General features: G+C 39.5%; 1 protein-coding gene across 1 annotated transcript in view; it reads right to left on the minus strand.

Annotated features, from left to right (window-relative positions):
• The window catches only part of SERPINA7 (serpin family A member 7), a 28,663-nt gene that overhangs the window by 4,249 nt on the left and 178 nt on the right, over positions 1-24,236 (minus strand). Inside the window, exon 2 of the mRNA XM_082377335.1 lies at positions 963-23,033. Coding sequence (XP_082233461.1) covers positions 963-1,014 — 52 coding nt within the window. The 5' untranslated portion in view covers positions 1,015-23,033. The remainder of the gene's footprint in view (positions 1-962; positions 23,034-24,236) is intronic.

The raw sequence follows: 24,236 nt of genomic DNA on the forward strand, positions 1-24,236 counted from the left end.
TCACAGGAATATTTCTAAACAACAGGAAGATGAAAGTATAGTTTTTGCATTTCAGATCTCTTTCACCATCAGTATCATCTAAAGAGTCATATTTAAGTTGCAAGACATCTTATCACTATTATTCTTAAGCTCATTCAGGTTTTTTTTAATTATTAGAGCAGAAGCCAGAAAATATGATGTAAGATTCTCCGAGCCTGTAAGAGTACGAGGCAGCAGAGAAAGGGAGTCAGCTGTGGAATCCAGTGACAATGGACATGAGTGATAGGAAGGAAGAGATAGCCCTCCATTCTCTTCCTGAGTGATCTCATCCACTTCCAGGAACTAAACTGCCATTGCACAAAACTACATACTGTATTGCAGAGTGTACTCCTGTGTTCCCAGCCATTTGTCCCGCTGCCTACTGCATATAGCCACCAGAATGTTCCACACATACCTCAGTTTCAATTTGGAAATCTCAGTTTCCTAAAGTAAACGTATCATCTTTTTCACCCTCAAGGCTGCTCCTTCATCTTCATTCCACATCACTGTCTATTGAGGCTCCCATGCCAGAAACCTGGGAGTCATCCTAGGGGCTTCTTCATTCTCATTCCCCACATCTAATGAGTCATGATGCCTTATGAGTACTACCTTCTAAATACCTCTCAAAACTGTTCCTTTCTCTCCCTTTCTACTGTCACTGCCTCCGTTCATGGACTGAACTACTTCACCAGCTCCTAGCAGGTCACACGACCTTCAATCTCTCCCACTCCAATCCCCCTGCTTCTACCCCTCTATCAAATCTCCACATTGTCACCAAAGTCCTTTTTCTGAAAAAGTCACGGAGGCTGGTAGGAGGTCAATTATAAGATGATCACACTTAGACCTTGGCCTCTAGAGTTAAGAATTTGGAGCTCATGGTTATTTGGGATTCTGTCTTGCTGATAGAGATGCTCAAGGTTCCAAAAGAGAAAAAAAGTACTTACAGCGTATGCCCAAGAAGCCACTTGTATCTCTCAGAAAGCAAAATCTTTCCATTTTTATAACATGCCCTGTATTGCAAAAGTAGAGTGTTCTTAGTTACTCATTAACCCCAGGCGTTAGCCCTGGGGTGATAGTTTCAAAGCTGGTGTACAAAACCAAGGCCAAAAAGAACAAAGTGAAAAATGATAAGGATGGAACTTTGAATGATTGCTTTGCTGCCACATCCTTCATCTATAACAAGAGAGGAAGAAGATTGTCAGAGCAGGCAGTGCCCATGTTCATGCTAGGAAATGTGTCTTTTCACCAGGCAGGATGAGAACCAAGGGCAAACGTGCCAAAAGGCAGCAGGGCAAAGATTAGTTTCCCCATCACAGCCAAACAGTGCTGGGATCAGCAGCCTTTTGAGGGAAAAATATACACAGGCAGAGGCTGGGTGAATCTCTTTTAATGGGTGCTGTAGAAATTATTTATGCATTGGCTTGGAGGAGATGATGTCAAAGGTAGCTTCCAACTCTAGACTTCTGATGCTGTACACATCTACGTCTGCTCAGGGGGAAAGCAGTCCTGTCCTCTGGTCACTAAAATCACCTGTGCCATTGCCTGTGCCACAGGACCCCAAAAGAGAACACAGAAGGAGCCAAGGAGAGTGGAATCAAAGATTTCATTGTTCGGCATTCACTATGTACTGAACTGTGTGCTGCAAAGCGCAGTGGGAGCAAAGAGCACTGGACTCAGTCAGGAGACCTGAGTTCGACCTTGCCTCTGCCAATTTCTAGGTCTAGTAGTAGTAGTAGTAGAAACTCCTGCTTCTTGAGTATTTACCATGTGCAGGGCGTGATGTGAAGCATCTAATTCCAGACACTCACTGCTTCAGGACTACGTTAAGGATGTGTGTATGTTAAGATTGGGGTGAGTGTTGAGGAAATGAGAGCTAGTTTGAGATAAGCTTAGATCACAGTCTATGGTAGGACTTGGAAACCAGGTTAAATAGTGCAAACTTTACCTTGAGGGCATTAGAAAGCCGCTGGGGGATTTTGACAAAGCAGTGACTAGATAGAGGATGATTGTACTGTGACATTGTTTCTTCTCAAGCAAACATAGACAGAGCTCCTACTGTGTGGAAATGACCACACTTAACAATGGGATTTCAAAATCCTACTGCTGCTATCAGTCCTGAACCCAAAGGATCTTTCCAACTACCTGACACCCACTGCCCAAACCGAACAGGAGAGGGCACACCTCACATATAGGATGGTCATGGGTGTATTTGTCCTGCAGCAAGGCAATGGAGAGTTCAGATCTCCCAACACTGAGGTCAGTCCATACTGACTCTTGGTATACAACACACAGTCTGCTCTTTCAGTTATAAGTATTTGCTTCAGACGAAACAGGCAGACAGTCTAGAAAGAAAACTTCCAAAGTTGTGCCCTCTGGCGGCATAGTCAGACAATGGCACAGCTTATTTTCTGCTATATCTGATTCAGCTGAGCTTTGCTAGCAGGTAGCAACTGCAAGATCTGTTGCTGACAAATAAGAAGGGCAGCCCTCCACCCCCCCACCAAGACTCCCCTGTTCTGTGCTCTGGAGTCCTGTGCTCCTGTCATGCCTTTGCTATGTAAAAACTGTGTAATTTGGGGCAAGTTACTTAACATCCCTGAACTTAAGTTTCCTCTCTTCTAGAGTAGAATGATAACAATCCCCACATCATGTGGTTATCAGGAGTATCAAGTAAAATTTAGAGGTGGTATATATATAGCTCCTATATAGTACCTGGCACATAGCAGGGATCCAGAAACTGTTAATTCTCCTCCCCTTCATCTACTATCTTGATTCTCTTCCCTCACTCCAAGTCTCCACAGTCCCTGTACTCCACCTCCTTCCCATTCCAGACTACTGTTCAGTTCTCCTTTCTGCAAAAACATTCTCCCTAAGATGAAATTGATGGATTGACTGTTAATGTGTAAGATCTTCTCTAAAACATATTTTTTTAAAAAAAAAATCTTTATTAGAGTATAATTGCTTTACAATGGTGTGTTAGTTTCTGCTTTATAACAAAGTGAATCAGCTATACATATACATATGTCCCCATATCTCTTCCCTCTTGCATCTCCCTCCCTCCCACCCTCCCTATCCCACCCTTCTAGGTGGTCACAAAGCACCGAGCTGATCTCTCTGTGCTATGCGGCTGCTTCCCACTAGCTATCGGTTTTACGTTTGGTAGTGTATATATGTCCATGCCACTCTCTCACTTTGTCCCAGCTTACCCTTCCCCCTCCCCGTATCCTCAAGTCCAGTCTCTAGTAGGTCTGCATCTTTATTTCCCGTCTTGCCCCTAGGTTCTTTGGACCATTTTCTTTTTTTTTTTTTTTTTAGATTCCATATATATGTGTTAGCATACGGTATTTGTTTTTCTCTTTCTGACTTACTTCACTCTGTATGACAGTCTCTAGGTCCATCCACCTCACTACAAATAACTCAGTTTTGTTCCTTTTTGTGGCTGAGTAATATTCCATTGTATATATGTGCCACATCTTCTTTATCCATTCATCTGTTGATGGACACTTAGGTTGCTTCCATGTCCTGGCTATTGTAAATAGAGCTGCAATGAACATTGTGGTACATGCCTCTTTTTGAATTATGGTTTTCTCAAGGTATATGTCCAGTAGTGGGATTGCTGGGTCGTATGGTAGTTCTTATATTTAAAATAATTATTTCAGTCCCGTGTAAAGCTGCTGGAGCTAGTACATTGAATACAGAATCTTTAGGAAGTGCAGCCATATCAGTAAACTCAACCAAATCTAAAAATACGTATCTCCCTTATAATTCAGAGGACCACTTAATTACTTTGTCATTTCATTTGATATTCCCCTTATAGGGTTTTCAACTGCCTTTACCCCTACTAGACTAGATAATCAATTTCAAAGTTTCATAATTTCATCAAAATTTTTTTCACAGAACTGAAACAAATAATCTTAACATTTGTACAAAGCACAAAAGACCCCGAATAGCCAAAGCAATCTTGAGAAAGAAGAACAAAGCTGGAGGTATCACACTCCATGATTTCAAACTACACTACAAAGTTATAGTAATCAAAACTGTATGACCGGGTTTCCCTGGTGGCGCAGTGGTTGAGAATCTGCCTGCCAATGCAGGGGACACAGGTTTGAGCCCTGGTCTGGGAAGATCCCACATGCCACAGAGCAACTGGGCCCGTGAGTCACAATTACTGAGCCTGCGCTCCACAACAAGAGAGGTCACAATAGTGAGAGGCACGCGCACCGCGATGAAGAGTGGCCCACGCTTGCCACAACTAGAGAAAGCCCTCGCACAGAAATGAAGACCCAACACAGCCATAAATTAATTAATTAATTAATTTTAAAAAAAACTATATGACATTGGCACAAAAACAGACACATAGATATCAATGGAACAGAATAGAATGCCCAGAAAGAAACCTATCCTTATATGATTGATTAATTTATAACAGAGGAACCAAGAATATATATACAGTGGGAAAAAGACAGTGTCTTCAATAAATAGTGTTGGGAAAACTGAACAGCCACATGCAAAAGAATGAAACTGGACCACTTTCTTATAGTATCTACACAAATAACCTCAAAGTGGTTTAAAAACATAAATGTAAGACCTGAAACCATAAAACTCCTAGAAGAAGACATAGGCAGTACACTCTTTGACATCAGTCATAGTGACATTTTTTGGATCAGTCTCCTCAGGAAAAAGAAACAAAAGCAAAAATAACTAAATGGTCCTACATCAAACTAAAAAGTTTTTGCACAGTAAAGGAAACCATCAACAAAAGCAAAAGGCAACCTACTGAATTGGAGAAGATATTTGCAAATAGTATATCCAGTGAGGGGTTAACATCTAAAATATATAATAAACTCACACAACTCAATATATATTAAAAAATCTGAATAAAATTGGGCAGAGAATTTGAATAGACATTTTTCCAAGGAAGACATACAGATGGCCAACAGATACATGAAAGCTGCTCAATACCCTTAATCATCAGGGAAATGCAACTCAAAACTATAATGAAATATTACCACACACCTATCAGAATATCTATTATCAAAAAGACAACAAAAAACAAAAGAATCTTAAAGAGAGTGGATATATGTATGTGCATAATTGATTCAATTTGCTGTACACCTGAAACTAACACAACATTGTAAATCAACTATACTCCAATAAAAATTTTTAAAAAGACAACAAAAAACAAGTGTTGGTGAGGATGTGGAGAAAAGGAACCTTCGTGCACTGTTGGTGGGAATGTAAATTGGTGCAGCCACTGTGGAAAACAGTATGGAGATTCCTCAAAAAACTAAAAATAGAACTACCATACAATCCAGCAATTCCACCTCTGGGTATTTATAAAAAAAGAAAAGAAAAAGAAAAAACCCACTAATTTGAAAGATACATGCACACCAGTGTTCCTTGCAGCATTATTTACAATAGCCAAGATATGGAAGCAACCTAAGTATCCATCGATAGATGAATGGATAAATATGTGGTATATATGTGTATATATGTATATATATATATATATATATATATATATACACACACACAATGGCATATTACTCAGCCATAAAAAAAGAATGAAATCTTGCCATTTGCAACAACATGGATGGACGCTGAGGATATTATGTTAAGTGAAATAAGTCAGAAAAGACAAATACTGTATGATCTCACCTATATGTGGAATATTTTATAAATAAATAAACAAACAAACAAACAAACAGACTCATAGATACAGAGAAAAAACTGGTGGTCACCAGAGGGGAGAGTGGTGGGGGACTAAGCAAAATAGGTGAAGGAGATTCAGAGGTACAATCTTCCAGTTATAAAATAAATGTCTCAGATATATAATATACAGCATAGGGAATATTGTCAATAATATTGCAATAACATTATTACAAGTTATTGTAACAATAATTGGCAATAATATTGCAATGACAGATGTTTGCTACACTTGTGGTTTTTAATTTGTAATGTATATAAATGTTGAATCACTATGTCATACATCTGAAACATATAATTTTGTATGTCAACTATACTTCAATTTTAAAAAAAAGAGAGAGAGAGAGACAATGGAGGCCAAAATACAGTGTTCAAAGAAAAAAACTGTCAACTAATAATCCTATATCAAGCAAAGTGATCTTTCAAGAATGAAGGTGAAATCAACACATTCCAGACAAACAAAAGCTTAAAGAATTTGTTGCTAGCACACCTGCTGTAGAGGGAACTTTCCTCAACATAATAAAGGCCATATATGACAAACCCACAGCCAACATCGTCCTCAATGGTGAAAAACTGAAACCATTTCCACTAAGATCAGGAACAAGACAAGGTTGCCCACTCTCACCACTATTATTCAACATAGTCTTGGAAGTTTTAGCCACAGCAATCAGAGAAGAAAAAGAAATAAAAGGAATCCAAATCGGAAAAGAGGAAGTAAAGCTGTCACTGTTTGCAGATGACATGATACTATACATAGAGAATCCTAAAGATGCTACCAGAAAACTACTAGAGCTAATCAATTAATTTGGTAAAGTAGCAGGATACAAAATTAATGCACAGAAATCTCTTGCATTCCTATACACTAATGATGAAAAATCTGAAAGTGAAATTAAGAAAACACTCCCATTTACCATTGCAACAAAAAGAATAAAATATCTAGGAATAAACCTACCTAAGGAGACAAAAGACCTGTATGCAGAAAACTATAAGACACTGATGAAAGAAATTAAAGATGATACAAATAGATGGAGAGATATACCATGTTCTTGGATTGGAAGAATCAACATTGTGAAAATGACTCTACTACCCAAAGCAATCTACAGATTCAATGTACAATAAATACTAAAGGAAGTTCTTCAGGCTGACAATGGGTGACCCCAGATTGTAATTTGAATACACACACACACACACACACATACACACAGAGAAAGAGCAACAGTAACTATGTAATTATAAAAAGACTGTATACAAGCATATTTACTCTCCTTTCCTTTCTTAACGGATTTAAAAGGCAATTGTATTAAAAATATGTACATAATATATTGTAGAGCTTATAACATATAGAAATGTAATATATTTAGCAAAAACAGCACAATGGAGGAAGGTAGGAGCAAAGCTGTATTGGACTAAGGAAATGACTCCAGATGGTAACTTGAATTCACAGGAACAAATGAAGAGAACCAGCTATGATAAATAAGAAGGTTAATGTAACAAAAGCTATAAACATGTACTTGTTCTCCTCTCAGATTCTTCAAGAAACATAAAATTATATAAAGTAATAGTTATAACAATGTATTCTTGGGTTTGTAACATTTATTAGTTAACATGTATAACAATAATACCACAAAATAGGTTAAAGTGAATACAGCTATATAAAAGTAGTATTTGTATATCTAACTGGAATTAAGTTAGTATAAATCTGAAGCTGATATTAAAAAGTTAAGATGTATATGTTGAGCCCTAGAGCATCCACTTAAAAAAAACCCACTAAAAAATATAATGAAAATGAAGAGTCTGGCTCGTGGGTAAAAACTTATGTGTGATTTTCAGGCCTGACCATAGGCAATTACAAAGGCTTTAACTGGCAGACGTCACAAGAGAACATTGCTCTCCCTACACCAGATGTCTTGTTCAACCAATGCACTGAAGTCTCTGGAGGGCGTTGCTGTCAAGGAATCAGCCTCTCCTGGCTGGCCATGCTTTTACACATAGCTGCGTTCCTAGCCTGGGTGCCTCCACTTGAGGGCCTTTTTAACAGGTGCCTTGGGCAGAGGCCTTCCTCAGGTGCCTCTGCTGAAATCTCCTTGGGTGGGGGATGGAGAGGGAAGGAACCTTGAAGACACTTTTTCTCCTCTCTAAATCAGTACTCATTACACTCTTAGCTCTTCTCCCTCTCCTATTCTCCAGCTCCTCGGACCGTAAAACCACGGGAGCATTTTGTTCAGGGCTCCTTCCACAGTGAGACAATCTCCATGTCTGTGTTCATCCATCTGACCCTGTGCTGGTACTGGTCCATGGGCAAAATGGAAAAGAGTGGACTCAGCAATTTCCCCAGTTTAGCTTTTTGCTTATCTTATTGCAGTAAGTGATTTAAGTAAGGCTTGAGTGTTACTTTCACTTTGGTTTGTTGTCTTAAGCAGCTACTCTGACATCTGGCAGATCAGCTTTCTTTCCAGCTCAACTGAGCTCCTGACAAATTGGTGCAGAGGGCCAAGCGGTCAATTAACCACAATGCTATCCTGGAAAATCACAAAGCCTGAAGATCCCCCGCAGTACCTTTGGGAGGTATTAGCAGAGTCTGCAGGGCATATTAAAAGGTTGCTAGTGGATTATTTGCAAGAGTCTAAAAGTCCCATGGGGCACTTTGCCAGCCATGCGTATGCGTTTTGGGGAATGCTAGAGGGAGCCATGGGGCATTCTTAGAGGGTGTTAGCGTATTTTTATATAAAGTTTTCAGCTCTGAGGGCAATTTCTAGTCCTCCTTAGTTCCTGACTCCCTGGCAGATCTCACCCAGCTAGTCAGACAAGTGATCCAACAGAGGGGTTCAAAGAAAGCTAGGGAAGCAATATCCTAGCCACTGTTTAGGGGTCTCCAACAATGAGATGGGGGGGGGTGCTGTCACGCAAGCTGAGTAACTTGTACTCTATGTCCCTGGTGCCAATAAACACCCTGCTGTCAGCAAGTTGTTGAAACTTCAAGAGAGAAAAAAAGTGTAGTACCCCTCAAGATTACTTTGTCCAGCAGCCCCAAAGAGACCTTAGAAACTTAATTAGATCCCACCAGAGGTAATCTAGCTAAAGTTAATAAAGGGAGAGTGGCACAGTGTGGGGTGCATTACTACAAACTCTGTCATTCAGAGTGCCCTTACGGCAGCCGTTGCCAGGATAACAGAATGCAAACAGCAGCAGCAACAGCAGCTGCAGCCTTCTGGTTGCCATCCCCTTCCAGGGAAGCCTGGGCTCTGCTTGAACAGGCCCACCCTGCACGCCCCCAGGAGTCCTAGCCAGGAAACAGCTGTCCACCTTAGTCTGTTGCTTCACCCACTCTCTGCTCCTTCTCCCTCTCCTGCTCCAGAGAAACTGTGGCCAAATCCAGGGAGGTTGCCTTGCTGGGGTCTTTATGCTGTCAGCCCCTGTGACTGATGCAGGTCCACCCCTCCCTGTGGACCTGGGAATATATCAAAAGGCCCAGAAGCTTTGTCTAGACCTCTCAGCATTTTTTTTTCTTCTTCTTTAAAAGAAATATTTTTCAAATTGAGGTCTAAGTGACATATAACATTATATCAGTTTCACGTGTACAACATAATGATTCAGCATATACATTGTGAAATGATCACCACAATGTCTAGTTAACATCTGTTACCTTACATAGTTACAAAAATTTTTTTTTCCTTGTGATGAGACATACTTTCTTAGCATCTTTAAAATGTGAAATAGAGTATTAACTGTAGTCACCATACTGTACATTACATCCCCATGATTTATTTATTTTATAACTGAAGTTTATACTTTTTGATCCCCTTTACCCATTTTTCCCACTCTTCACCCACCACTGTTGGCAACCACCAATCCGTTCTCTGTATCTATGAATTTGGGTTTCTGGTTTTGTTTTATTTTAAGTTTTGTTTTTGTTTTTATGTTCCACATATAAGTGATATCATACAGTATTTGTCTTTCTCTTTTTAAATTTAATTTTTATTTTATATTGAGGTATAGTTGATTTACAATGTTGTGTTAGCTTCAGGTGTACAGCACAGTGATTCAGTTATACATATACATATATCCATTCTTTTTCAGATTATTTTCTCATATAGGTTATTACAGAATATTGAGTAGAGTCCCCTGTGTTACACGGTAGGTCCTTGTTGATGATCTGTTTTATATATACTAGTGTGTATATGTTAATCCCAAACTCCTAATTTATTGCTCTCTCCCACCTTTCCTCTTTGGTAACCATAAATTTGTTTTCTAAGTCTGTTTCTGTTTTTTAAATAAGTTCATTTGTATCATTTTTTTTAATTCCACATATAAATGATATCATATGATATTTGTCTCCCTCTGAGTTACTTCACTTATTATGACAATCTCTAGGTCCAACATGTTGCTGTAAATAGTATTATTTCGTCCTTTTTTATGGCTGAGTAATATTCCATTTTATATATGTACCACATCTTCTTTATCCATTCCTCTGTCAATGGACATTTAGGTTGCTTCCATGTTTTGGCTATTGTAAATAAATAGTGCTGCAATGAACATTGGGGTGCATACATCTTTCCAAATTATGGCTTTCTCTGGATATATGCCCAGGAGTGGGATTGCTGGATCATATGGTAGTTCTATTTTTAGTTTTTTAAGGAACCTCCATACTGTTCTCCATAGTGATTGTACCAATTTACATTCCCACCAACGGTGTAAAAGGGTTCCCTTTTCTCCACACCCTCTGCAGCATTTATTGTTTGTAGACTTTTTAATGATGGTCATTCTGTTTGTCTTTTTCTATCTGACATTTTTCACTTAGCTTAATGCCCTCAAGGATCATCCATGTTGTCATAAATGGTAAGATTTCATTCTTTTCTATTGCTGAATTATAATATATATGTGTATACATATATACATATGTATATATATATGTGTGTGTATATACATATATATATATATACACATATGTACGTATGTCACATTTTTTTATCCATTCATCCATCGATGGACATGTAAGCTGTTTCCATACTTTGGCTAATGTATGTTGTAAATAATGCTGCTATGAACATGGGTTCATGTATCTTTTTGAGTTAATGTTTTTGTTTTCTTCAGATAAATACCCAGAAGTAGAATTGCTAGATCACATGGTAGTTTTATTTTTAATTTTTTGAGGAAACTCCATATTCTTTTACATAGTGGCTACACGAATTTAGATTCCCAGCAACAAGTCACAAGTATTCCCTTTTCTCCACATACTCACCAACACTTATTTGTTTTCTTTTTGATAATAGACATTCTAACAAGTGTGAGGTGACATCTCATTATGATTTTGATTTTCATTTCTCTGATGATTAGTGATGTTGAGCACTTTTTCATGTACCTGTTGGCTATCTGTATGTCTTCTTTGGAAAAAATATGTATTCAGATCTTCTGCCTATTCTTAATTGCATTTTTCTTTTGCTCTTGAGTTGCAGGAGTTCTTTATATATTTTAGATATTAACCCCTTGTCAGATATATGATTCACAAATATTTTCTCTCATTCAGTAGGTTGCCTTTTCATTTTGTTAATGGTTTCCTTTGCTGTGCAGGAGCTTTTCAGTTTTATGTAGTCCCACTTGGTTTTGTTTGTTTGTTTGCTTTTGTTGCTTTTGCTTTTGATGTCAGATTCAAAAATTATCACCAAGACCTATGTGAAGTAGCTTACCATCTATGTTTCTTCTAGTTTATGGTTGCCAGTCTTAAATTTAAGTCTTTAATATGGTTTGAGTTAATTTTTGTGTATGGTGTGAGATAATGGTCCAGTTTCATTCTTTTGCATGTGACTATACAGTTTTCACAACACTATTTATTGAAGAGACTGTCTTCTCCCCATTGTATAGTCTTGGCTCCTTTGTTGTAGATTAATTGACCATTTATATGTGGGTTTATTTCTGAGTGCTCTATTCTGTTCCACTGATATTTATGTGTCTGTTTTTCTGCCAGTACCATACAGTTTTGATTTCTATAGCCTTATAATATACTTTGAAATCTGGGAGCATGATGCCTCCAACTCTCTTCTTCTTTCTCAAGATTGATTTGACTATTTGAGGTCTTTTACAGTTCCATACAAATTTTAGGATGGTTTGTTCTATTTCTATGAAAAATGTCATTGGAATTTTGATAGGGATTGCAGTAAATCTGTAGATTGCTTTGGGTAGTATGAACATGTTAACAATGTTAATTTTTCTAATCCATGTGCATGGCATAGATTTTCATTTATTTGTGTCTTCTGCAATTTCTTTGATTAAGTTCTTGTAGCTTTCATTATATAGGTCTTTCACCTCTTTGGTTAAATTTATTCCTAGGTATTTTATTCTTTTTGGTGCAATTGTAAGTGGGATTGTTTTCTTAGTTTCTCTTTCTGATAGTTTGTTATTAGTGAATAGAAACACAACATATTTTTGTATATTGATTTTTTTATCCTGCAAATTTACTAAATTCTTGTATTAGTTCTAGCAGTTTTTTAATGGAGTCTTTTGGTTTTTCTATATATAACATCTTATCATGTGCAAATAGTGACAGTTTTACTTCTTTCTTTCCAATTTTGATGTCTATTTCTTTTTCTTGCTTAATTGCTCTTGCTAGGACTTCCACTACTATGTTGAATAAAAGTGGTGAGAGGGGGCATCCTTGTCTTGTTTCTGCTCTTGGAGGAAAAGCTTTCAGCTCTTTACCATTGAGTATGATGTTAGCTGTGGGATTGTCATATGTGGCCCTTTACTATGTTGAGGTACATTCCCTCTATACCCGATTTGTTGAGATTTTTATCATAAATGGGTGTTTAATTTTGTCAAATGCTTTTTCTGCATTTATTGAGATGATCTTCTATTGAGAGGATCACCTATTGAGATGATGTTTATCCTTCATTTTGTTAATGTGATGTACTGCATTGATTGATTTACAGATGTTGAACCATTCTTGTATCCCTGGAATAAATCCCACTTGATTATGGTGCATTATCCTTTTAATATCTTTATTGTTGATTTTGGATTGCTACTATTTTGTTGAGGATTTTTGCCTCTATGCTCATCAGAGATTTGGGCCTATAATTTTCTTTACTTGTGATGTCCTTGCCTAGTTATGTCAGAGTAATGCTGACTTTGTAAAATGAGTTTGGAAGAGTTCCCTCTTCTTCTGTATTTTAGGAGTTTGAGAAGAATTGCTCTTAATTCTTTTTTTAAATGTTTGATAGAATTTATCAGTGCAGACTGGAATTCTGTTTCTTGGGAAGTTTTTGATTATTGATTCAATCCCCTTACTAGTAATATGTCCAGATTTTCTATTTCTTCATGATTCAGTCTTTGGTAGGTTGTATGTTTCTAAGAATTTATTCATTTCTTCTGGGTTTTCAGATTTGTTGATGTATAGTAAGCTCTTACGATCCTTTGTATTTCTGTAGTATCAGTTGTAACATCCCCTCTTCCTTTTCTGATTTTATTTATCTGAGTTTTTTCTCTTTTTTTCTCAGTGAGTCTAGATAAAAGTTTGTCAATTTTGTTTATTTCTCCAAAGAACCAGCTCTTAGTTTCACTGATCTTCTCTATTGTCTTTTTAGTCTCTATTTCATTTATTTCTGCTTGATTTTTGTTATTCTCCTCCCTCTACTAAGTTTGGGCTTATTTTTTCTTCTTTTTATAGTTCCTTTAGGTTTAAAGTTAGGTTGTTTATTTGACATTTTTCTTGTTTCTTGAGATAGGCATTTATTGCTATGAACTTCCCTCTTAGAACTGCTGTTGCTGCATCCCCTAAATTTCAATTCATTGTATTTCCATTTTTGTTTGTGTTGATGTATTTTTCAATTTTTTCTTTGATTTCTTCTTTTACTTGATATTTCTTATATTTTCCATCTCTTTGTGGAAGTTCACACTCTGTTCATCCATTCTTCTCCTGAGTTTGGTGAACATCTTTACTTTTACTTTACCCTTACCTTTAACTCTTTATCAGGTTTAAATTACTTATCTTCATTTCATTAAGATTTTTTTTCTGAGATTTCATCTTTTTTCATTCGGAACATATTCCTCTGTTTCTTCATTCTGCTTGACCCTCTGTGTTGGTTTGAATGCATTAGATGAACCAGGCACCTCTCCCAGCCTTGAAGTAGTGGTTTTAGGTAGGAGATGAACCTTGTCATTCAACCCTTCCATAGCTCTTGGTTATCTCTCAAACCTTTGTGATTGTCCAAGCAGCCTATTATAATTTTAATAGCTCCAAGTAGTTGAGGGTGTGCTAAGACCTGTTAACATCCCAAAGGGGAGGGTCTCATTCAGCTCCTAGATTCAGGCTGATTGAAGTCCAGACCTTCAGGCAGCAGCTTTTAAAGTATGCAAGTATACACAGTCTGGTGGGATCACAAGCGTGTGCCCTTCTAGCCACCAAATCCAGGCCATTTACAGGTGTCCCCTGGGCAGCAGTTTCAGGAGTTGGGTCTCCAGATAAGTATATAAGCTCTTTTATGGGAGATACTGGCAAGCTTTAGTAAGACAGAGGGAGAGCACAAAGATGGCATCCACTGTCCTACATTCCCTGAGAGCAGTTCCATAGGCTCCTTGGTATGAGCCAAACCTGAAGCCTGCCCCTCAGGCCAATGCTCCAGGACAAGCAAATAAGCCTCTTTCACAGAAAGACTGGGGGTGCATTTCAGTCCATTGTTTCTGCAGTGTTATCGGGGTGTTAGCTTGTGAAGAAATATCTCTCTGATTGTTACAGTCCCATGGGACCCAGGAAAACAAACTCCTCTGGCCACCAAACCCAGGCAGTCAAGGAGCATCCCCTCGGCAGCAGCCACAAAAATCAGGGCCCCAGACATGTATAAGAGTGCCCCTCTGGGAGATACTGTTGCTCCTGTGCACAGCAGAGGGAGAGTGTAAGGATAGCACCCACCCTCTGAGGTCTGTGGAAAGGATTACAGTCATGCCTTAGATGTGTGCTTAATTAGAAGCTTGCCCCTCAGTCTGCATCTATGATGATTAGCTAATAGGCTTCTTTCATAGAGACTGAGCTCCTGGATCTGCTGTCTCTTGCTGTGCCCTTGGGATGGTAACTACTTAAGAACTATTTTTCTGTTGGTTAAAATCCTGTGGGACCCACAAGCATAAGCCCCACTGGTCACCAGAGCCAGGCCATGTAGAGGTGTCCCCTGGTGGCAGTTGCAAGAATCTGGGCACCAGGCAAGGGTATAAGCTCCTTCCTGGGAGATAACAATGAGCTGTAGTGAGGCAGAGAGAGAGTGCAAAGATTGCATCCATTGGTCCCTGTTCCCGGGAATCACTTCTTAGGGCACCAGATGTGTGTTAAACCAGAAGCCTGCCCCTGAGGCCAAAGTTCCTGGACAAGCAAATAGGACTCTTTCATATAAATATCAGGGTGTGTTTCAGTCTACTGTCTGTGCAATGCCTTGGGGGTGGTAGACTGCCAAGAACTGTCTCTTTGATTGATACAGTTCCATGGTACCCAGGAATACAATTTCTCTTGGCCTCCAGAACCAGGAAATCAAGGGGCATACCCTGGGTGGTAGCTGCAAAAATCAGGGCACCAGATTTGTGTAAAAGCTCCCCTCCCTGAGATACTGGTGCTTCAGAGCATGGCAGAGGGAGAGTGTGAAAATGGTGCCCACCAGCAGTAATGAGGCAGAAGGGGAGCATAAAGATGGTTCCCACCAGAAATAAAATAAATAAATAAAAGGATGGTACCTCCTGGCTAGAGTAAGGCAGAGGGAGAGTACAAAGATGGCGCCCAATAGTCTGCTCCCAGAGAGTGTTCCAGCAGGCTCTTAGATATGTGTGTTAAATTAGATGCCTGCCCCTAAAGCCAATACTTTAATACACACAAACCTCTTTCACTTAGCCTCTGAGTGCAATTGGCTACCTCTGAGCTAGGCCCTAGGGGGTGGTGAGCCCAAGCACACAAGCCCTTTTAAAGCCACTTCTCATATTGCTACAGTCTTGTAGATCTCATGGCTGTGAGCTCAGTTGGTTTTCAAAGCTAGATGTTTTGGGGGTTCACCCCTCAGGTGCAGGTCTTAAAAGTTTGGGTGCCCAATGTGGTGTTCAAATCCTTTGCTACTCAGGGAGAAGCTCTAGGTTTTGAGTTCCATCCCAATTGTGGGTCACCATGCTAGGGGTGGGTTTTATGGGAAGATTGTGTCCCAGTCTCTTCTACCCACTTCTATGAGGTTTTTTTTTTTCTTGTTTGCTTGATGTGTAGTCATTGCTCAGCCAGCCTTTAGGTTTCCTTCAGAGGAAATTGTTCCATCTAGCTATAGACTCAGTGTGTCCATGTGAGAGGGTGAGTTCAGGATCTTCCTATATAGCCATCTTGAACCAGAATCTGACCTCTCAGCTTTCAAATACAAATAAGACTGGGATCAAGCCAATGTCCCTATGTTACCAGGGAACCAGAGTTCCTATGCAAAGATTAAAATTCAATAGAGAGGTGAAAAAATTAAACTCCTTGGCTTTCTAAGTATCATTTCATAGGTTACTGTGCTCCACACAACCACTGGCACCAAGATGAGAGAAAAGTAGATAATAACCTCTGATTTGGAGTCTAAATCCACAACCACTAATACCCTTACCTAAGCTTGACTATGGCAGGGTCCCTTAGAGCTCCTACAAATCTCTATTTTTATGACTGCCACAACTTAATGTGTTATTGGTATTGACATATTGTCTACATACATCTCTGCTAGCTTTTGCCCTCAGGCCCTGATGAGAATTGCTACAATTAGGGCCATTTTAGTGGGACATATGGAAAACCGTAAAAACCTATGTGACTCATAGGTTATAGCTAATGGCTTGTAAATTTGATCTGGCCACTTGCAAGCCTCAGACTGGCCTATAAAACAAGGCCCCTTGTAGGGCAGAAACATTTAAATAAAAATCAGTTTTGCTCCTAATAAACTTTTTGTTACCCATACAGATGCTCACTAGAAAGCCTCTAATAATGGTGAAGGAAAACATAATCAATGAGTATACTGTGATTGTCTGCTAAATGCTGAGACTGAAGTGTCTTCTACCCTAAAGCAGGTAGATTTGTGATACCTTGCCCCTGGGATCCACCAGAGATAGCCCATAGAAATTCAGACACAATCCTAGACTTGGTCTACACACATGCACTGCCAGTGCCATTAGAAAATACTGAAACAACACAGAAAACCTACTACACCTGCCAAACCCTGGTCAAAGCTTAAAACACTGCCCAATATTCCCCAAGCCATGGGCCAGGACATTCTTAACAGGTTAATCACATTGAGCCTCTGGTCACATCTGGAGGGGTTCACTGGATCCTAACTAGTGCAGACATTTTCTCTGGGGTTTGGCCTAGTCACTTATATGTATTTCACTGACTTGGTCACATTATCCTGGACCTACAAAACAACACTTTTTTTCCTGTTCAGGTTTCCTGAACACATTGCATCTAATAATGGCTTCAAATTTGTGGTCCAAAGTACACATCAGTGGACCCAATAATGGGATATATGACACAATCTCCAAGCTTCATATCATGCCCAAGCCACAGAGGTAATTGGAAAATTTAAAGGATAATTAAAGGACAAGCTTAAGCAGCTGACAAGATGGGACAAAATAATCCCAGCTTGGACTACATATCTCGAGTGAGTAGTCTGGGGTATCAACACAATAATTCCCCCAAAAAAGCCCTTATGCCATATGTTTGATCACACTGTCTACTTCCTTCCTTCAACTGTGTACCCTTCTTTTATAGTATTGACACTTTGGTCTCCGTAGTAGACCCTGCAAGGGCCTTCCATATCCTTTTACCTTTTTCTAAAGACCCAAATAGATGGGAAATCGAAATAACAATTAAACATTTACTGGTTTATTATAAAGGATACAACTCAGGAATAGTGAATTGGAAGAAATGCATAAGCCAAGGTATGGGGTAGTTGCATGGAGTTTCCATGCCCTCTCCAGGCATGCCACTTTCCCAGCACTTTGATGTGTTTACCAACCTAGAGGCTTCCTACATCCTGTTGTTTAGGGATTTTTAATGGGGATTTAATTATGTGGGCATGATTGATCAAATCATTTGCCATTGGTGATTGAAATCAGTCTCCAACAGTTCTCCCCTCCCTAGAGATTAGTACATGGGGCTGAAAGTTCTAAACCTCTAATAATGGCTTGGTCTTTCTGGCAACCAACCCCAATCCTGAAGCTATCTAGGGTCCAGCCAAGAGTCACCTCATTAGCATAAACTCAGGTATGGTTTAAAGGTTAAAGAGGCTTGTTATAAATAACAAAAGAAGTTTCGATCACCCCTATGACTCAGAAAATTCCAAGGGTTTTAGGAACTCTGTGTTAGGAACTGGGGACAAAGACCAAATATATATTTCCCATTATACCACACTTGTGCAAATTGCTTGTCCCTTCAGGACTTGCTCAAGCCAAATCTTCCACTTCCCAGCTATACCACTATCATGTGTTGATGAAATGCTATTGTTCACACCCAACTTTATGGTTTAATGGGTTAAGCAACATTCAGTTCATCAATGGGCATTTCAGGTTACATGAGTGTTTGGTGGCCCACCATCAAACATTAGTTTGTTCTAGAGTTCAAGATCAAAAAATAGGCTGCTCTTAAAAGGACAGTGATGAAGGAAAATCTTCTCAGTGGCCAAGACTTCAAGCAGTGCACCAGATTGCTCATTTTCCCTGAAAGCAAACATGAACAGAATTATGCATCTACCCTAATTCATGGACGATGGTTAATGGTTGGCCTGAATGATTGGGAACATGAAAAGGACATGAATGGAAAGCAAGTGATAGGAGGTCTGGGGAAGCGGTATGTGTGTAACTCTCTGCAAATGACCATGGAGCATGAAGATATTTCTGTCCCATGCAAATCTTCAGCGAAGAGCAATATTAGCAGAGTAGAAATTTTAATAATCAGGTGGAAAAGATGATGCAATCTGTGGATGTCAATCAGTGACTTTTCCCAGATATTCCTGTCCTTGCCAGATGAGATCATGAAGAAAGTGGCTATGCCAAATGAGATAAAGTTTATGCATGGGCTCAGAAATGAGGACCTCCACTCAACAAGTTCAATGCGACCACAACAACAGCAGATACCAACACTGAGTTTCAAGTAAGGCACTATACCTCAGGGGAACTAGCAAGCTATTTGGTTTTACCTTGATTACATTGGACCCCATACATTCTAGAAAGGGCATTGCTTTGTTCTCACAGGAATAGACATTGACTCTAAATGTGGCTTTGCCTTCCTTTCCCACAATGCTTTTGCCAAAACTACTATCCATGGACGTACAAACTTCCCTATCTACCATCATGATACCCTACATAGCATGACTTCTGACAAAAAAATCTCGTTCCACACCAAACTAAATGTGGCAATGGGTTGATATTCATGAAACTCACTGGTCTGACCATGTTTCCCATCACCTTGAAACAGCTGGCCTAATAGAGAGTGAAAAGGCCTTTTGAACTCAGTTACAGTGCCAGCTAGATGACAACACCTTGTAGGGTAGGACAATGTCCTTTGTGATGTGGTATATGCTCTAAATCAGCATCCAAGATGTGGTGCTGTTTCTCCCATAGCCTGGATTCACAGGTTGGGGAATCAAGGAGTGAAAATGAGTGTGGATCCTCTCATTACTCCCCTACTAATCCACTAGCACAATTCTGGCTTCCTGTCCCTATGAACTAGGCTCTCCGGATTCAAATGGATGAGTGCTTCCACTGAGGGGTACAACAATGGGTCCACTGAACTTGTAGTTGAGATTGCCACCTGGCCACCTTGGGTTACTCATGCCACTGAATGAACAGGAAAAGAGAGGGGTTAGAGTACTGCTTGGGGTGGTAGATCCTGACTATCAAGAAGAAATGGCATTGTCACACAAAATGGGGGGTTGTAATGCAGGAGTTTCCCAGGGATGCCTCTTACTACTCCTGTACCTGAGCAGGACCCTGTGGGGCCTTCCCAGGACAGATTTCCCCCCATGTCCTTTGCCTGCCTCTTGTCTGTTGAAAACTTTAGCCTCCTAGGCCTTCCCTGAGTTCCAGTCAAGCAAGACAAAGTAACAATACTTTAGCCATTAAACGAAGTCAAGGACCTTTAGTTCCTCCTCAAGGTCTATAGATATTATTCTGATCCAAGTCCTTTGAGCTGTTTTGAAGATACTGAAAGCCCCCCACTAGGTGGAAGAAGTTAACTGCATGCTGCCCACAAGTACATATACCTCAGACTGGTTGGAACCAGAATGTTGATAATGTGGACTCCCAATTACCTCACCACCAACCAATCAGAAGAATGTCCACAAGCTGATCACACACCCCACAACCCCCCCCCCCACCCCAATCACTCACCCTACCTTTAGAAACCTTTCCCTGAAAGCCGTAGGGAAGTTCACACTTTTTGAGCACTAGCTACCTGGACTCCTTGCTTGGTGCCTGGCAATAAACGCCACACTGTCCTTCACCACAACCTCGGGTCAGTAGATTGGCTTTATTGCATGCAGGCAAGCGGACTCAAGTTTGGTTCATTAACACTCGCATGTCCTGTGAACAAAATCAATGGAAAACTATAGCAGCCCATACAAACAGAACTGCTAATGGTCCAGACCCTCCAGAAAGGAAAAATTGGGTCATTCCACCAAGCAAGGAAACTCACCCAGCTAAGGGACTTGCTGACAGCAATGAGACTATGGAATGGGTAGTAGAAGAAGATAGGTGAAAGCCTCAGTTATGATCACCAGACCAGTTGCAAACCCCAGGGCTGTAATAGTTATGAATATTTCTTCCTTATTTTGATATCAATATATCTGTCTTTATATTAACCATTTTTCTTCTACCTTCCTTTTCCCTTATTCCTCCCTATTTATATAACATGTGCTACTTATGGTTAATTTTTGTTTTGGTGTACAAGTTACCAGATGTCAAAGTGGTCTGAGAGGAAAAGTGGACATCACCCAAGATCCCAAGATGGATAAAGGGGATTGTATCTTCTTTTATGAAGAGAGTTAGCATGTTCTGCTTTTTACATGGGAGAGTTGCATCATGATAGGCTGAAGCATGGCTTTGCTCTTTCCTTTGGTTGAATTGTGTATGGATGCCAAGTTGACAAGGGCTGGACTGTGAAAGCACTGTTCTGTGTCAACTTGGCTAAGCCAAACTACATTTCCCAGAATTGTTTACTTTGCATGTTACAAGTTAGGGTTTGTCACCATAAAATTGTGCCTAAAATCTGGAAAGCTGAAATGAAACAGTAGCCATGTTTTATTGTTGGAAGGATGATGCAGGTCAGGTACCATGTTGTAGATCACAAAATTTCTTGTACATCTGCTGGTTCCACTTGTTGACAATGGCAGTAGCCAGGCTCACAACTCCAGCCTCCAGGATCATATTCCTCTAGCTTCTATCACTTCTGGGCCAAGTTCAAGACGGACTTTGTGGCAGGAGTTGCATTTCTCTTGCAGGTCATACATGGCAGCAAATTTTTAGGCTTGATGTTAGACAAATTCTGACATGGGGGCCAATGAAAGAAAGGAATGATACAGGTTCCATCTTGTTTGCATGTTTCAATTTTTCCGTGCATTTCCCCAGTTCATATTTATTCTTCCTTCCCAGCCATGTGTCTTGTGAGTTGAGGATCAGCACCAGATGTGAAGGTAACAGCTGAACCAAAATTGTTTTGCCAGTTCCTACAGTAACGTAAAGTCAAATCTCCATTATATTTTCCTTCCTCCAGAGAGAAAAAGTCAAGGACACTCTGAGAGGACTAGGGCACTGTGAAGGGGCAAAGCAAAAACTGTCCTACCAAGTCAGGTGTCTGATGCCTTACTTTTGGTGCCCACCTTAAGTCCTTCCTCCTCCTTTCTTGAGAAAAGCCCACCCAATGTGACCCCTCCTGATCCTTTCGGCTACACAGTAGTAAATGTATTATGTGTAATGATACTTTATAGATCCAATTCACATTCAGTCTTTTCTCCAAGCCAGACTTTGAGCCTCTCATTTTGGGGGACTGTGGCACCTCTTTCTCAGTCCCTGGCAATGTTTTTGGTCAAAGGTGGAGGGAGAGTGGTGGAGATAACTTAGTCTGGTCCTTTCAGATTCCCTTAATTGGGGTCACTGACTTTCTCTGTGGCTGGCTAATTAACCTTCAGATGTCATGTTGCCCCCCAAGCTGGATAGAAAAAGCAATCTTGTTTAAATGCAGATTAGACATCAGGAAATTTTGGATGGAGACTTGACTCTGCCATTAATTTGCGTGACCTTCGACAAGCCAATTAGGTGCTCTGGGACATTGATTTTCTCTGTGTCTGGTTAGTTACTTTGCTACATTCCCTTCAAATTTAAATCAGTGTTTTTTGGCAATGACATGTTCCATTCTTGAGGTGAGACCAGAGACAAAATTAACTGCCATATGATCCAGCTATCTCTCTTCTGGGTACTTATGCAAAGAATATGAAAACACTAATTTGAAAAGATATATGTACCCCCTTGTTCATGGCAGCATTATTTACAATAGCCAAGATATGGTAACAAACTTAGTGACAATCAATAGATGAATGGATAAAGATGATGTGATATATATCTTCTTTATATATAATATATATATATTACTCAGCCATTTAAAAAATGAAATTTTGCCATTTGCAACAACATGGATTCACCTTGTGGGTATGCTAAGTGAAATTATGCTAAGTGAAATAAGTCAGACAGAGAAAGACATATATCATATGATTTCGCTCATTGCTGGAATGTAAAAAACAAACAAACAAACAAACATAATAAATGAACAAACCAAAGCAATCCAAACAAACACCTAGATACAGAAAACAGAGTAGTGGTCACCAGAGGGTAACCACTGAGGAGGAGGGCAAAATGGGTAACAAAACTCAGGTCCAGCTGCTCACTGCTCAAAAGCCAATACTCAAGAGGCAAGATTGGCAGAAGGGAAAGTTTGCTTTATTCGAGAGGCTGGCAGTTGGGGGAGAAGGCAGACTCATGTTCAAAGGCCAACTCTCTCCTGACAATCAGTGGGGAATAGCTTTTAAGGGGGAGTTTCCGGGTTTATAGGCAGAGAGAGGGGGGCATGCAGAAACAGCACAGTCAGCTCTGACAATCATCCTGAAATTGGTCATGCAGTGGTCTAATCAGTGTCATCTTGATTGTTTTAAATACAGTTAATCTTCGGTTCCAGGGTGGGTTTGTCCCATTTCCTTGAGGCCATTTCTCAGAATTATGGCAGCTTATGTCATGGCTACAGTCTGGTCATCATGTAGTTAACTTCTTCCACCTGGTGGGGGATTCAGTATCTATAAAACAGTTCAAAGGATATGGCTCAGAATATTATCTATAGCCCTTGAGAAGGAACTAAAGGTCCTTGACTATGCTTAATGACTAAACTATTATTATTTAGTCTTGTTGGACCATTTTCTTTTGTTTCTGCATTTTCTCACTTTTCAGATTAAACTTATTTTTTGGCTAACGTTTTTTTCACCAACAAAAGGCAGGCAGAGGACATGGTTGGGACGGGGGCGGGGGTGGGTCTGTTCTGGGAAGGCCCCATAGGGTCCTGCTCTGTTTCAATATAGTGATGGATGGAAAGTAAATTTTTGGTGCCGAGCATGCTGTTGTGTATTCAGAAGTAAAAATACAATGTTGCACACATGAAACTTACATAATATTATAAACTAATATTACTTCAATAAAAATCATTAAAATTTTTAATTTAAAATTTATTGAAATTTTGTTGGAGTGATGAAAGGGATTTATCAGTGTTATTTTTCTGATATATGATATTTCATAATTCATTTCCTATGTTTCTTTTTTCTAAAATATTTTTCAGTTACAAAATATTTTAATTTTCAGAATAAATACCAAAAACGTGATCTATCCATTTTTTTAAGAATTTTTTTACACTTGATTTCTTGGTTTAGTGGGTCAGAATGCAACAGAAAGCCTTAGTTTAACTCAGATCATCCTAAGAAGGCTGCCCTTTTAAAGCCTTTTACGGTTGCCTTAAATAAGTGTCCTCCTTTCTATATTTATTCTTTAGAGGACTGATGTGTTTTTGGCAGCATTTATTAAACTCCTTCCAGCTCCTGTTTCTAACATTTCTTCAACCCTTTGTTCTGACTGATTTCATTTTAACTTTATATGTTCTTTTTAAGGAGTTTTAATAACATTAGTAAATCCAAAATCTTTTCTCTCTCTCTTCTTGGAGACTTTTGCCACTGCTGAGATCTGAGCTATACAATTTTTTATGACTTTGTCCCTACTGACATGAGCTGTCCTTAGATGAAAATGGGGGGAGGGGATTACAGTTCCTGTGCTGCAGGGTGCAGCCATGTTGGACTACTATAGTTTTGCTGACAACGGTGAAATTAACAGGACTTATGAAGTCGTGTGGGCCTAAAGGGCGAACAAGGACTCTAAGGTTCAAAGGGAGATTCTAAGCAATCCAGAACCAAGGGGTCTTGATCACTCATTGGACCACAGGCATGTCAATCCTCACT

Source organism: Balaenoptera borealis (assembly GCF_965194805.1).
Source record: "Balaenoptera borealis genome assembly, chromosome: X".
NCBI classification, from domain to species: domain Eukaryota; kingdom Metazoa; phylum Chordata; class Mammalia; order Artiodactyla; family Balaenopteridae; genus Balaenoptera; species Balaenoptera borealis.